The sequence below is a fragment of the Myxine glutinosa genome, chromosome 12, assembly GCF_964187855.1.
Source record: "Myxine glutinosa chromosome 12, kmMyxGlut1.1, whole genome shotgun sequence".
In the NCBI taxonomy this organism is placed as follows: domain Eukaryota; kingdom Metazoa; phylum Chordata; class Myxini; order Myxiniformes; family Myxinidae; genus Myxine; species Myxine glutinosa.
In genome coordinates, this window is record NC_136272.1 from 43,707,802 (window position 1) to 43,721,736 (window position 13,935).

The 13,935-nt window shown below is 43.3% G+C and overlaps 1 protein-coding gene across 1 annotated transcript in view; it reads left to right on the forward strand.

The window, feature by feature from the left end:
* The window catches only part of LOC137437896 (prestin), a 52,229-nt gene that overhangs the window by 22,505 nt on the left and 15,789 nt on the right, over positions 1 to 13,935 (forward strand). Inside the window, exons 5-12 of the mRNA XM_068132608.2 lie at positions 121 to 285; positions 1,271 to 1,420; positions 1,527 to 1,609; positions 2,617 to 2,764; positions 7,132 to 7,245; positions 8,528 to 8,605; positions 10,236 to 10,331; positions 10,644 to 10,750. Coding sequence (XP_067988709.2) covers positions 121 to 285; positions 1,271 to 1,420; positions 1,527 to 1,609; positions 2,617 to 2,764; positions 7,132 to 7,245; positions 8,528 to 8,605; positions 10,236 to 10,331; positions 10,644 to 10,750 — 941 coding nt within the window. The remainder of the gene's footprint in view (positions 1 to 120; positions 286 to 1,270; positions 1,421 to 1,526; positions 1,610 to 2,616; positions 2,765 to 7,131; positions 7,246 to 8,527; positions 8,606 to 10,235; positions 10,332 to 10,643; positions 10,751 to 13,935) is intronic.

The following is a 13,935-nucleotide window of genomic DNA, read 5'->3' on the forward strand; positions in this document are numbered from 1 at the left end:
GTGCAAAATTGGGAATTCTAGGATAGAAGGGATTGATGTAGGGCTCAACAAGTGGTGTAGGAAATGAACATTGCAGTATCCCCCATACATAACCACCAATTGCCACCCGCATCCCCTCAGTTGGTGCTGTGGTTGCTGCGTTTTGGCTTTGTGTCGTCCTACCTGTGTGAGCCACTGGTCCGTGGGTTCACCACGGCGGCAGCAGTGCACGTGTTTGCGTCGCAACTCAAGCACATACTTGGCGTACATATCCGACGACATACTGGACCACTGGCAGCACTGCAGGTACTCTTTGAGGCACGGACACCAAAAAAGCCCACTTAACACCTGTCAACAGCTCGCACACTCGTTTGATATTAGTTCACCAACTTGTAACATTAGCATTTGCTCACTAACTGTACATGAGCACCAAAAATGCTGGCTGTACTGGATAATCAGCACGATTCACATACAAATTTTTCCACTTCCATGGACGTAGGCCTCTGAAATCAATCTTCAGACTTCCGAGAGCGTACGGAATGTTTAAGCGTGTACCTCTCTCCATCATCGACTGATTGTACCAGGCCTTATGTCTGCATAGAATATCATATGGGATATGCCCCCAAGTACTCAAGGATCTTTTCCTGAACCGAGATAGAGCTTTTCTCAAGGTATATTGGCACAACCATTTAGGTTGAGAACTTTGAAGTCCAAGTGTTGTATTTTAGGTGTCTTTCTTTCCAAATTCCACAGATGGCCTTAAAGAGCATTTCCCACTTTAAAACAGAAAATTTGGGTATTTTTGGGTATCGTTAACGTTCGTGAACATTCTCCATCGAATGTTGAGAGAGTTGTGCGAATTGCCGTGGGGAAGGAGGTAAATTATCGTCCTGAGCCAGGTACCGTACCTGTCCCAACCTTTTGTGGAGAAAAGTTACTTTCCTTATTTTTCTGCCAACAAAGATCGGCTCTAGTCTTTATAAGGAACAGTTTTCCAATTATCTGAATAGTTAGCCAGTTTTAAAAATCAGGACCATTTCTGCTGTCTTGGCAGAAGAGTTCAAATTCAAGTAAAGTATTGCTAAAGGGATCATGCCGGCCAATTGATTGAGACCCTCCGAGCCGGATTAAGTGCCTATTTGTTTCTCTACCCAGCTCGATTTGGAACGCGAGTGGCGCATCTGGGCACCTTGCTTTGTTGGGGTCATAATCCAGATGAATCATGTGTAAGTGTAAAAACAGAGAGCGGTGTCCCTCATGATACATGTGTGAACATGGTACGACTGCACAGACCCTGCGAGAGGCCGGCTTCCGTGTACGAGAGGCCAGTGCCGTGACCATGGCCCTCAGTTTCGCTTGTGTGATTATGCTGCTTGCTGGAAAACACCTGCTTCATTTACCGCAGTTGAGATCGTTTCCTTTACCCACAGAACTCATTGTGGTACGACCTTTGTTTTTCAACTTCTGCAAAAAAAAGAAGTTATTCTCACGATGCTCTCAAATGCACATATCCATCCAATTGCTGTGTTTGCTCTTCTTTTCTAAAGGTGGTTGCTGCAACAGGTGCCTCTGTAGCACTAGACCTGGAGCATTCCCATGGTGTACAGGTTGTGGGAACAATTCCCATGGGGTAAATTCCACTCTCATCATGCTTACCCACACCTAAAGAAGAATTTCTGTTTTTATTGCTGTACTTTAAAAAAGCCTGTCAAAAATGACGGGTTGGAACAGTTTTTTCCACGGTGCAGCCTCGTGAGCGTGCCAAAGTCTGAAGCCTCGGCCTAGTGTGAGGTGTGCTTATATCATCTTTATTTATTAGACACCCTACGGATGTAAATGAACGCTCTTTTTACTCTGCACACGATTCACATCATGTGCAGCGAATTTCACCTCCCTGCGCTTTGTATTTATTATTTAAGAAAAAAAACACTTCTGTACACCGCTCTTGAGGCTCGTTTTGCAAGTCACCAGCTACAATTCCAATTTAAGAGACATAATTACTCTTTTATGGAAAATGTTTTTCGAGTTTGTTTTATCCTCAAAAATAGACCGTAGTGAACACACATTCGTGTTAAAAGATTGGCCTTTAAAACCCACCCTTACGAAGGGGGACAGAGATTTATTTGTACAAACACATAAACTGACATTGTGTTTATATGGTAGATTGTACTGACTGAAGAGGAAGAAGAATGAGTGACCAGGTCGAATATAACGAGATATATAACGAGACTCATGATTTGAAGAACCAGCGATTGGACTGAAGAGTCAAGAGGTAGAAGAATGAGTGAATGAGTGATTGGATGAAGAGGTAGAACAATGAGTGTGGAGAGGTGAGGTTTTATGCCCTCACTTTTATCTTCCCTAAAATCAGAATAAATGGCCTAGTGGGTCTATCTCTATACATTGCCCTGGTTGGCCCACATTTAACATAATTAAATGCAGCTTTTTTGAACCACTACCTCAGTAACATTCTACGGTGTCTTCTCCCCTTTCTGCTGTCCTCACCTTGTATCTTCATGTTGTTCTATGATGGTTGTACATCCCATCACGTTTTGTTCCCGTTCATCGTTTCCTGCTCCTCGCCTCCATTCCTCTGCCACTTTCTCCTCTCTCGCCTTCCTTCTCGTCGCCACCAAGTCTCGCTCTCCCGACCGTGCCGCACATATGTCCTTCCGCCTGCACTCTCGCCGATGCCTTCGCCATTGCCGTGGTCGGATACTCGGTGGTCGTCTCCCTTGGAAAGATGTTTGCACAGAAGCATGGCTATGCCGTCGATGGCATGCAGGTATGTTTGTTTTCACACTTTTGAGTTTTGTGATAAACTGTGCCTCTGAGGTAATTATGGGAGTGTATTGCACATCCCATGGTACATGGTACGAGGTTGAAATATGCACTTGATAACTCGGAGAAAGATCCTCAAGGATGCACGAATGAACCCGAGGAGGCAGCATGCACTGACTTAATGACAGCCCTCCATTATATTACTTCAAGGAGTCCATCTGATTGGCTGTGAAAGTAATGTGACATTTCACAGCCAATCTGTCACTCCCAAAAGCAGCCATGGTCACTGCCACAGAAATGACTGGGAAATTCAATGAAGTTGCATTTGCTGCTTAAGTGTACATTTTCCATTTAAGGACTTGATTACGACTGATATAAGTAACTAGAATGGCACTCATTAGAGCACATACCTCTACCAGACTGAACAGTTTACCTTTTGTATCCCACTGATAGGCCGGATCTGGATTCGGACCTGGACCAAAATCGTATTGGCTTGTTCTTGTCACCTACTGTACCCAACTCACATCCACCAAGTTTTGTCATAGGTCATCCGCAACTTTTTAAAATATCATGCTACATATCGTTTTTGGCCCTATCACTCAATGGTAAAGAATCACTTATGAATTTAAAAACATTCTCTCATCTGGATCCGTATTCAGATCTTCACTGACATCGAATGAATAATTCTTCCTTATCACACACCCAACCTGTCCACCAAGTTTTGTCCGAATCCGTCCACAATGTTTTGAGATGTCCTGCTATATATAATTTTAATCCTTATCACTCAATGGTGAAGATTCACGAAAAAAATTATCGGATCTTCACAAAAATCGCATTGATTCGTCCTTGTCAGACAACCAACCTGTCCACCAAGATTCGTCTGACTCTGTCCCTAACTTTTTGAAATATTGCGCTACATATCGTTTTTGGGGCTTTATTTCAATGGTGAAGAATCAATCACCATCCCATCAATCACCAATCACCGAATCACCACCCCCAAATCCACCTCCTACAAACTCCCTGTTTTCTTCCCTGAAAGTCCTAGTAGTGTCAATATTGTTTATCCCATGTACCCCTCCGCAGCCCTCTCCACAGATCTCCTGATGTCCCTGTTCCCTACTGTTGTTGCGCTTCCCTCTCTCGCCCCCTCTGGCCTCCCGCTCCCTTTATTATATGTTCTATGTGTTAGCCATAATATGAGCCTCGACTTGGTAGACAACAAAAAATAATTCCAGTATCCGGATCCAGATCCGGATCTTCACCAAAATCTAATCATTTCATCCTTGTCACATACCCAACCTCTCCACCAAATTTCGGCCGAATCCGTCCACAACTTTTTAAGATATCTTGTTCACAACCAAACACAAAAACAAACTAGAATCCGGGCACTCGGTAGAGCGCATACCTTCGCCGCAGCTACTGTTCTGTACTTGGCATGGGAGTGTATGCGATGTGAAACTTTATGTGAAATGCGATCGATTTTTAAAAATCAGAATTTGAGCAAATCTGTTTCATTCGTCTGTTAATATGCCTCCCCGATTGACAAATCTGCAATTTGAATTTCATTTGAGGTTGAAATGATTGCGGGAGATCGCGTTATAGTGATGACGTCTTGGATGGACATCCTCTTCTTCAGTCGCTCATAACTTTGAGTGAAATACGATCGAGTTAAAAATAGTCAGAATTTGAGCAAATCTGTTTCATTCGTTTGTTAATATGCCTCATCTCTTGACAAATCTGCAATTATAATTTTTTTTGAGGTTGAAATGATCGCGGGAGATCGCGTTATAGTGATGACGTCCGGGATGGACATCTTCTTCTTCAGTCGCTCATAACTTTGAGTGAAATACGATCGAGTTAAAAATAGTCAGAATTTGAGCAAATCTGTTTCCCAAAATCTAATCAAATGTGTCCCGTATAATAACCAATCATCCCACCAAATTTCATGCAATTCGGTTGAATACTTTTTGCGTTATGCGATTAACATACACACACACAGACATACAAATAAATACACAGCGATCAAAACATAACCTTCCGCTTTTGCGAAGGTAACTAGAAAGAGCAATCAGAGATTGCAGAGCCTCGCCAGAACGTGTTTTTCAGTGGGTTTAAAGGCTTTTGTGTAAAAACAAATATGGCGGCCGAACCACGTAACCGATGACGTCATTATTATTTGTTTTTCTCCAATTTATCCCTAGATTATGCTCAATTAATTTCATCTTGATTGGATGAAGTTTTGTACTTGTTGAATTATGACATCATAATGGAGGCACATATGACATCATCATTAACCGATGTTATTCCACATGAAGAGTTCTTTATAATGAGCCATGTCTCAATTTTTTATATGCAGCGCTTTCAGAGATATAGAGGTGCAAATGTTTTCGCAGATGGTTTTCCCAGATGGCGCCCAGACGACGTGACCTATGACGTCATAATTATCATAAAAAAATTCTACAGGTGGAATTGCACCTATGGTAAAAATTTCCTGTCAATCGGACCAACGGTTGCAGAGAAAATCATATTTATTCTGTGCAGACAAACAAACAGACAAACTAGAACGGCACTCAGTAGAGAGCATACCTCCGCCTGGTTGGCCATATCACTCAATGGTGAAGAATCACTTAAAACATTCTACTAGCTGGATCTGGATCCGTCCTTGTCAGACACACCACCTGTCCAACAAGTTTCGTCCAAATCCATCCATAACTTTTTGAGATATCCTGCTATGTATCATTTTTGGCCCTATCTCCCAAAGGTGAAGAATCACTTAAAAAATTCTAGTAGCCGGATCCGAATCCGGATCTTCACCAAAATCGAATAATTTCGTCATTGTCACATACTCTACATCTCTGACAAATTTCGTCCGGATCCGTCCACAGATTTTTGAGATATTTTGTTCACAAACGGACAGAGAAACAGACAGACAGGGGTGAAAACAATAACCTCCATTCACCTTTTGTGGTGGAGGTAATAACAAAGTCGACCGACCAATAAACTTGAAAAATCTTCGATTTTGCCAATAAGAAACAAACAAACAACAAGAAATATGTCATTAATAGCACAATACTTGCGAAATCCCTAACATAAGTTGTTGGCCTATGTTGACCTCAAAAATACTTGGTGGTTGAATTCAGTGACCAGACATGCAAATCCTCTTCACATTTCAAGTCAATCGGATGAAAATTGCGGATTTTAGAAATTCGGCCTATGTTGACCTTTTGGCCTATGTTGACCAAAAATATATTTGGTGATTGAATCCAGTGACCAGATATGCAAATCCTCTTCAAATCTCAAGTCAATCGGAAGAAAATTGAGGATTATAGAAATTTGGCCTATGTTGACCTTTTGGCCTATGTTGACCTAAAATATACTTGGTGATTGGATTCAGTGATGAGATATGCAAGTCCTCTTCAAATTTCAAGTCGATCGGAAGAAAATTGAGGATTATAGAAATTTGGCCTATGTTGACCTTTTGGCCTATGTTGACCTAAAATATACTTGGTGATTGGATTCAGTGACCAGATATGCAAGTCCTCTTCAAATTTCAAGTCAATCGGATGAAAATTGAGGATTTTAGAAATTTGGCCTATGTTGACCTTTTGGCCTATGTTGACCTAAAATATACTTGGTGATTGAATTTAGTGACCAGATATGCAAGTCCTCTTCAAATTCCAAGTCAATCAGATGAAAATTGAGCATTTTGGAAATTTGACAAAGTTGGTGACCTTTGGCCTATGTTGACCTATTATTACCTTTGGACCCCCAAAACAATAGGCTTCCATTTGGTGAAGATTGGTTAAAAATTGTGGCCTGTAGGCGACAGACAGACAGACAGACAGACAGAGACAGACAGAGACAGACAGACAGAATAACGTACAAGACCAACCAATGCACTTGAAAAATCTTCGATTTTCGCAAGTGACAAACAGGCAGACAGGGGGTGAAACCATAACTTCCATTCACCATGGGTGGCTAGCCTGATGTTGGTTTAACGGTTTAAGGTGGCTGTCTTGAGATCTTCGGGTCCTGGGTTTGAGCCCCTGTCAGCCGTTGAAATAACAAAAGGTGTGTTTACTCAGCCCATCACCCTTCTAAGGTGGGCAAAATGAGTAGCAGGTGACTGATTATAGAGAGGCATTGCATCAGCAGCAGCCACACTCCCAGAAAATGATGCAACCGATGATGAAATTCAAGTTTAGTTTCCCTTTAGCCAATCAGATCTGTGTGAATTGTACATGTTTCAGTGGTAATTGAGTTCGATAGATTTGTGCAGTGTGTGACGTCATATTTATAAAGATTATACGTTGCTTGCTGTTCCCACGCCCAACCACCATCACCACCACGGCACCACCTCTACCATGTCAGGAACTTTTCGCTATGGGCATGGCCAACGTGTGCAGTTCATTCTTCCACGTGTTCCCCGTGAGCTGCTCCATGTCACGCTCCTTGCTTCAGGAGAGCAGCGGCGCACGTTCACAGGTGAGCAGCACACACCAAACTTCAGCACTTCTACCTGGAACCTCGATCACTTCCTTCAATTTGCTGAACATTTAATATTCGCACCGAAATCAACAGCTGAAACACCACCTACTGTCGCTATTGGAGTTATTACCTCCGCCACCTATATCTGTGGCATAACTATTCCTCATTAATGATGCAACCAGGAGTTCAAATTCCTAATTTAACGAGATGGTATTCATAGAATACTTACCATGCACACTGCACAGTCAACTTGGCACGAGCCAACTCTTCTGTGTTTGAAAAGTGTTTTCTTTGATCCAATATGGCTGCCAGACCACGTGAGCGATGACGTCATAAGTTTACATTCTCGAATATAATTGTTGCGTAGATCACACTCAATAAATTTCAAACTGATCAGACTAAGCGTTGTGGTAAAATTGGCACTCATATGGTAAAATTTCGTGACGATCGGACCAACGGTTACCGAGAATTTAAAAAATGCAGACACGAACGTACGCAACCGAATGCCTAACTCAGCTTTTGACGAGCGCAGGGTAATTATGGTCAAATATGCATTCACGACATTAATGTTGATGTATCTCCCCTGGTTATCTCTTCTTCATATAGGTTTCCACACAACTTTTGAACCATTATTTTATGTCGTGTGAAAGTGGTAGGCCTACGCCACCACATGGTTGTTGCGAAAAGACCACGGTGTTGCCCGTTCTGACTTTGTTTTCCTTTTCCCTTTGCCAACAGCACTTTATGGAGTGCGGTATCTGGTTATACTATTTACAGATCTGTTTTAAAAAAACACCAGTTTTTCATGATTTGTCACGTTAATGAGAAGGTGTAACCCTAACCCTAACCCTAACCCTAACCCTAACCCTAACCCAAACTCTAACCCTAACCCTAATCCTAACCCTAACCCTAATCCTAACCCTAACCCTAATCCTAACCCTAACCCTAACCCTAACCCAAACCCTAATCCTAACCCTAACCCTAACCCTAACCCTAACCCTAACCCTAACCCAAACTCTAACCCTAACCATAATCCTAACCCTAACAACTCTGTAAAACATTCATTTGCGCGTTGCTGAGTAAGGAATGCTCAATTACATGTTTTTGGTCATTTATTGGTTCAACTCCAAACAAAGCATCATTCCTCCAGCTCACGACGACAATTCACTAGGATTGCTGTTAGGGTTAGGTCATGGGCTATTGTGCATCTCTACATAACTCCCAATCCTATGTTCTGAGTACCACACAGCTCACGATGGCGATGATGGCATGTGCGCAGGTGGCCACATTAGCTGCGGTAACGGTGGTCCTGGTGAGCATGTCTGCTGCGGGTTACCTCATCAGGGATCTTCCCAATGTGAGTGAGTCATGAATCATTAAATGTGCAAATGACAGAGAACATGAACTGCCAGGGCATGTTTAAGATTCTCAACAGAGGTGTGTGCATATTACAGAGTAAAAGAAACACAAACATGACGTGGCATGAAACTCCATGTGTGGCCACACACAATACTGTAGAGTGTACCACACCATCTGTGCACACACACACACACACACACACACACACACACACACACACACACACCTCAATCCATGTGTGGCCACACGCAATACCGCAGAGGGTACCGCACCATCTGCACACACACACACACACACACACACACACACACACCTCAATCCATGTGTGGCCACATGCAATACCGCAGAGGGTACCACACTATCTGCACACACACACACACACACACACACACACACACACACACACACACACACACACACACACACACCTCAATCCATGTGTGGCCACACACAATACCGCAGAGGGTACCGCACCATCTGCACACACACACACACACACACACACACACACACACACACACACCTCAATCCATGTGTGGCCACATGCAATACCGCAGAGGGTACCACACTATCTGCACACACACACACACACACACACACACACACACACACACACACACACACACACCTCAATCCATGTGTGGCCACACGCAATACCACAGAGGGTACCGCACCATCTGCACACCCAAAACTCCAGCCTGCACACTATCTGCAGGGGTTGCTAAACCTATTTATTTGTGTATCTACTCTCGATGATGCTGAACTGATCATCTTTGCAGATGTTTCATATATCGAGGCCAATGAAGAGCAGAACAAGGGGCGAGGGGGGGGGGGGGGGAGGTGGGGCAATGGATGAACAGAAAAAAATGGGGGCAAAGGGAGGTCAGAGGGATGATGACATCAAATGGAGGCACCACAGCACAAGGAGAGAATATTGTATTAGGTAGATGAGAGTATGGTCTCAGTGGGTGTAGTAAAGCTCCGTCGTGGAAATGTGGAATTGTATGAGGTGACTGTGGGCAGCAGACTTGAGAAGGTGTAGACAAGGGCTCAGGAAGATAGTACTACAGGTGAGAAAAGAGGTATGCATTGAGTTTAGTCTTAGGGGGGTGGAGGGGGAGAGGATAACAAAAAAAGTTTTCTGGCAGAACGTGTGAGACCTGGAGGGGCAGGGGCTTGGTGGGGAGGTGAGAGGGTAGGTGCAGTAGGGCGAGACTAGAATAAACTGCAAGGCCATCAACCTGCCTGCAGTAATCAAGAGATACTCCGCTTCCTAGTGCAGAATTCTCAGGTTATGGAAGGCCTTTCATTCAATCATCTCAAGGGGGGCAAGAAGGGTCGAAGCAGCAGTACCAGTACACAAAGGGGAGCCATACTCCATGACACGCCAGATGAAGGCCGAGTTAGCATCACATGGTGACCTCGCAGATCTTTGTGTGTTCTGCATCACATGATGACCTTGTGACCTTTCTGTTCTCTGCATTCTTTATTCAACGTTGGCCTGTTGACCTTGCTAATGTGTGTGCGTGTTCTGTATGATACGTGACCTGTTACCTTTGCTAACCTTTGTGTGCATTCTTCATCACATGTTGACCTTGTGATCTTGATGGCGTGTGTTTGTGCTGTAGGCAGTGCTGGCCTGCATTATCCTCGTGAACCTACACCGCATGTTCATGCAGGTCAAAGATATCCCTTGTCTTTGGGCCTCAAACAGGACAGACCTGGTGGGTTTTCAATAAATAAAACAAACTTTTAACACAACATTTCAAACTACATCGTCATTTTTGTATTTGCGAAGTGATCAAATAGTTTGTAGAACAACACACATTCTAAGCAACATTCATGAAGCTTCTGCCAAGGACATTAGCTGACATCTTTGTAGTTCTACCTGTTCCACCAGGGTATTGGTTGACGATGGACAAGTCGAAACAGTACATTCGGCATTTGAGCATCAGCATCATGAGCATTGAGCAAAGTACTTGAATATAGGAACACGAATCCTAGGCCTGGCTTTAAGAGCATGTTGTTGTGCACAGGCCATCTGGCTCGTGTCTTTCGCTTCCACATTGCTCCTGGGACTCGGACTGGGCCTCGCCGTGGCAGTGAGCTTTGCGCTACTCACTGTCATCGTCCGCACACAGCGGTGAGTGCTCCATTTCCCTGGCACATATCTCATTCGCACTCTGGAAGTGGACCATTGCCAAACAGTTATATTTACCGGCTGCACATGGCACCCACATTCTACTGTCGCCCTCATCCAAAGCTATGAATATAAACAGTTGACTAACGGCCATTTTCACACAATTTCTGATAACAGGAAGTGAATCAGTTTGCCCTCTGTTGCCGAGAGAATCAAGTTATCAGTGATAATAGTCATTTTTTTCTTTCTTTTTTTTGTATGCAGAATCGAGGCTCGTGAAAGAGCTAACATTTATCACACAAACAAATCAAACAGACAAAGAAAATATATAAAAAGGGGAACGGTAGACAAGATGGGGAGAGAAGGGGAAGCACACAAACACAACATTTGAGAGCAGGGACATCGGGAGATGTGTGGGAGGGAGAGGGCTTGGGGGGGAGGAGGCGTGGGAAGGGGGAGGGGGAGAAGTATAAAACACAAGGACACCAAGGACTTCCAGGAAAGAAGTTGGTATTTCAAAAAAGTGGATTTGGGGTGAAATTAGAGGGGGTAGAAAAGATCAAGGTTTTGGATGGGGGAAGACAAGAGATGGTGGTGAACAGCTGTTTTAAAGACCTGGAGGGAGGAGTGGGATTGAAGAGAGTGAGGGAGTTTGTTCCAGAGGCGGGAGAAAAGAGGACTGAAGGAGTGAAGGCGAGCAGAGAGCCTAGATTTTGGCAGTTTAACCATAAGAGGGTTGCAGGCAGATCTTGTGCGACCTGTAGGAATATTTGGGGGACAGAGCCCAGAGAGAGCTGGGGGGGGGGGGGGCGGGGAGGGGGGCAAGGCCAGAGAGGAGTCGGTAGAGGACGGAAAGACCACCAACCTGCCTGCGGTGATTGAGTGAAAGGCCCACGGAGTTAGCTTCTTCGCGGGAGATTCCAATGATTCTGAAATGATTATGTGTATGTTGTTGTAAATTTACATCCTTTATAAATGTGTGTGAAACATACTGATTAAATAAATAACAAGAATGGTGTTATTTTATAGTATCGGTCAATACTTTGTGTGTCCGCCCTTTGCCTTCTTGAGTGCCATCGCTCTATTACCCATACTTCCTGGATACAACTGAATGTGCCAATATATCCCGTAGTGCATTCCACAATTCTGTAAGCTTAGCTGGGTTCCTCTTGTTTTTTTAACTTAACTGGACTACCGTCCAGTTGACTTCATCACATACTGAACCCTCTGGCGTCTGTAGTCTGTCGTCCATTAACTTTTCGACGTTAACACTCCAGCGTCTACAAATACTAACCGATTCTGATCAAACTTGACCTGCAGCATCCTTACCCCAAGGACCAGGTTGGTATTACATTTCAGCCCGATCCGTTGAAAAATGGCGGACTTGGGCAACCATTTTGTTTTTGGTCATGAAAACGACGTTAACACTCTAGCGTCCACAAATATTAACAGATTTTGATCAAACTTAGAATGTTTAACCCTTACCACGCAAGGTAGGTTGCTATTGCATTCCAACCCGATCCGTCACAAAATGGCCACCATAGGCCGCCATATTGTTTTCAGCTCCGAAACGACGTTGAGACTTCAACGTCCACAAATATTTATGGATTTTGATCAAACTTGGTGTGTGAGACTCTTACCACACAAGGATACAAGGACCTTAAAATTATTACACAAGGTTGTTGGCTTTTCATTTAAGTCAAATCTAGTACAGACAACTGACCTACTTTAAAGTTGTCCAGTCAGTTCAGTTGAGTTCTGCTTCCCTGGAAGCTCTAGTTCTGTTTACAGTTAATCCCATATGGCCTCGGTGGGACTCGTATCCAGACTCTGGTTGGCCATTCTAACACTGAGTACACCAGCTCTAACCTTGTTGTCCAAATCCTGTTTTACTATTCTGGAAATGTGTTTGGATCATTATCTTGTTGGAAAATGAATCCTCATTCGATTAACCGATTTTCACTAGGAACTGCATGGTGCTGCAGTATCTGCTTGTACTTCTCTTTTTTTGGTGTCCCGTTGATGATAACACGTTTTTCTTCACCAAAAGCTGAGATTCAATGCAAGACAGTCGGAGAGCCTGCCCATGTTTAACAGTAGGCTCTAATCATTGCGTGTCGTAACGTTCTCCAGGTCCTTCAGCGTACGGATTGGTATCTATTTGATCCAAAAAGTTCAATTTTGGGGTCTCAGCAGTAAGCAGTGGCTTCTTTGCTACACCTCTGCAATGAAGACCTGCTGCAATCAGCCTTCTGCACACATTGCTGGATGAGGTGTTAATGTTCAGGCCTGTTCTCGTTTCATTTGTCAGTTACTGACCTGAACTTCTATCGTGTACGCTGAGCAACTTCAAGTGCTTGTCTTTCCTTGGGGAAGGTTCTTCTGGGTATTCCTGGCCTTTTCTTGTCTTGTACAGAACTAGTTTCTTTCAGAAATCCAACGTGTTCCTCACACCATTGTAGATCTTCAGCTTTTCTGCTTTTTTCCTTCATCGCGTGCCCTCTTCTCGCAGAGTTCGGATCTTCACACGCTCTTCTGTTGAAAGTTGCTTCCTTGGCGCGATTCTGGACCCACTCATCGACTTTCAAACAAGGGAACAAACCGATGAAAATGAATTATATATATTCAATAATTTGCAACTTTTCTTGTGCTTTCTTGTAATTCACATGAATCTAACTGGTGTTGATTACTTCAATAATTTATTATTTACTTTATAAAAGTATACAAACTGTTTCCTACATAAGTATTTTCTTTGTGGTACATCGATATTACGAGCACACGATGATATAATATGGAAAGCAAAAATAAAACGTTTCTAGTTTCCTAATTTATTTTATATACTTGAAGTTAACTGTGATATTAAATTGACTTTCACAGGAACTTTAATTATTGTCTTCCTATATTGCACACTTCTAACTTCCCACAAATGTTTAATGAGGAATAGCACCACACACGTGAAAATAGGCCAAACTTTTGCGCACTGCTGCTCTTATTTATACACGTTTGGCATGTGTTGGACTATTGTGGGTACGATATGTCCTTCGTATAACCTTTTGGATGCTCCTCATATATACAGCCTGGAACACATTAGTTATTGACAAAGTAGAGATGGCTAATATGAGGTAGATTCATTTCGCCCTCATCAACCTCATTAGAGCATGGCACAAATATTGCAAGATATTATCATT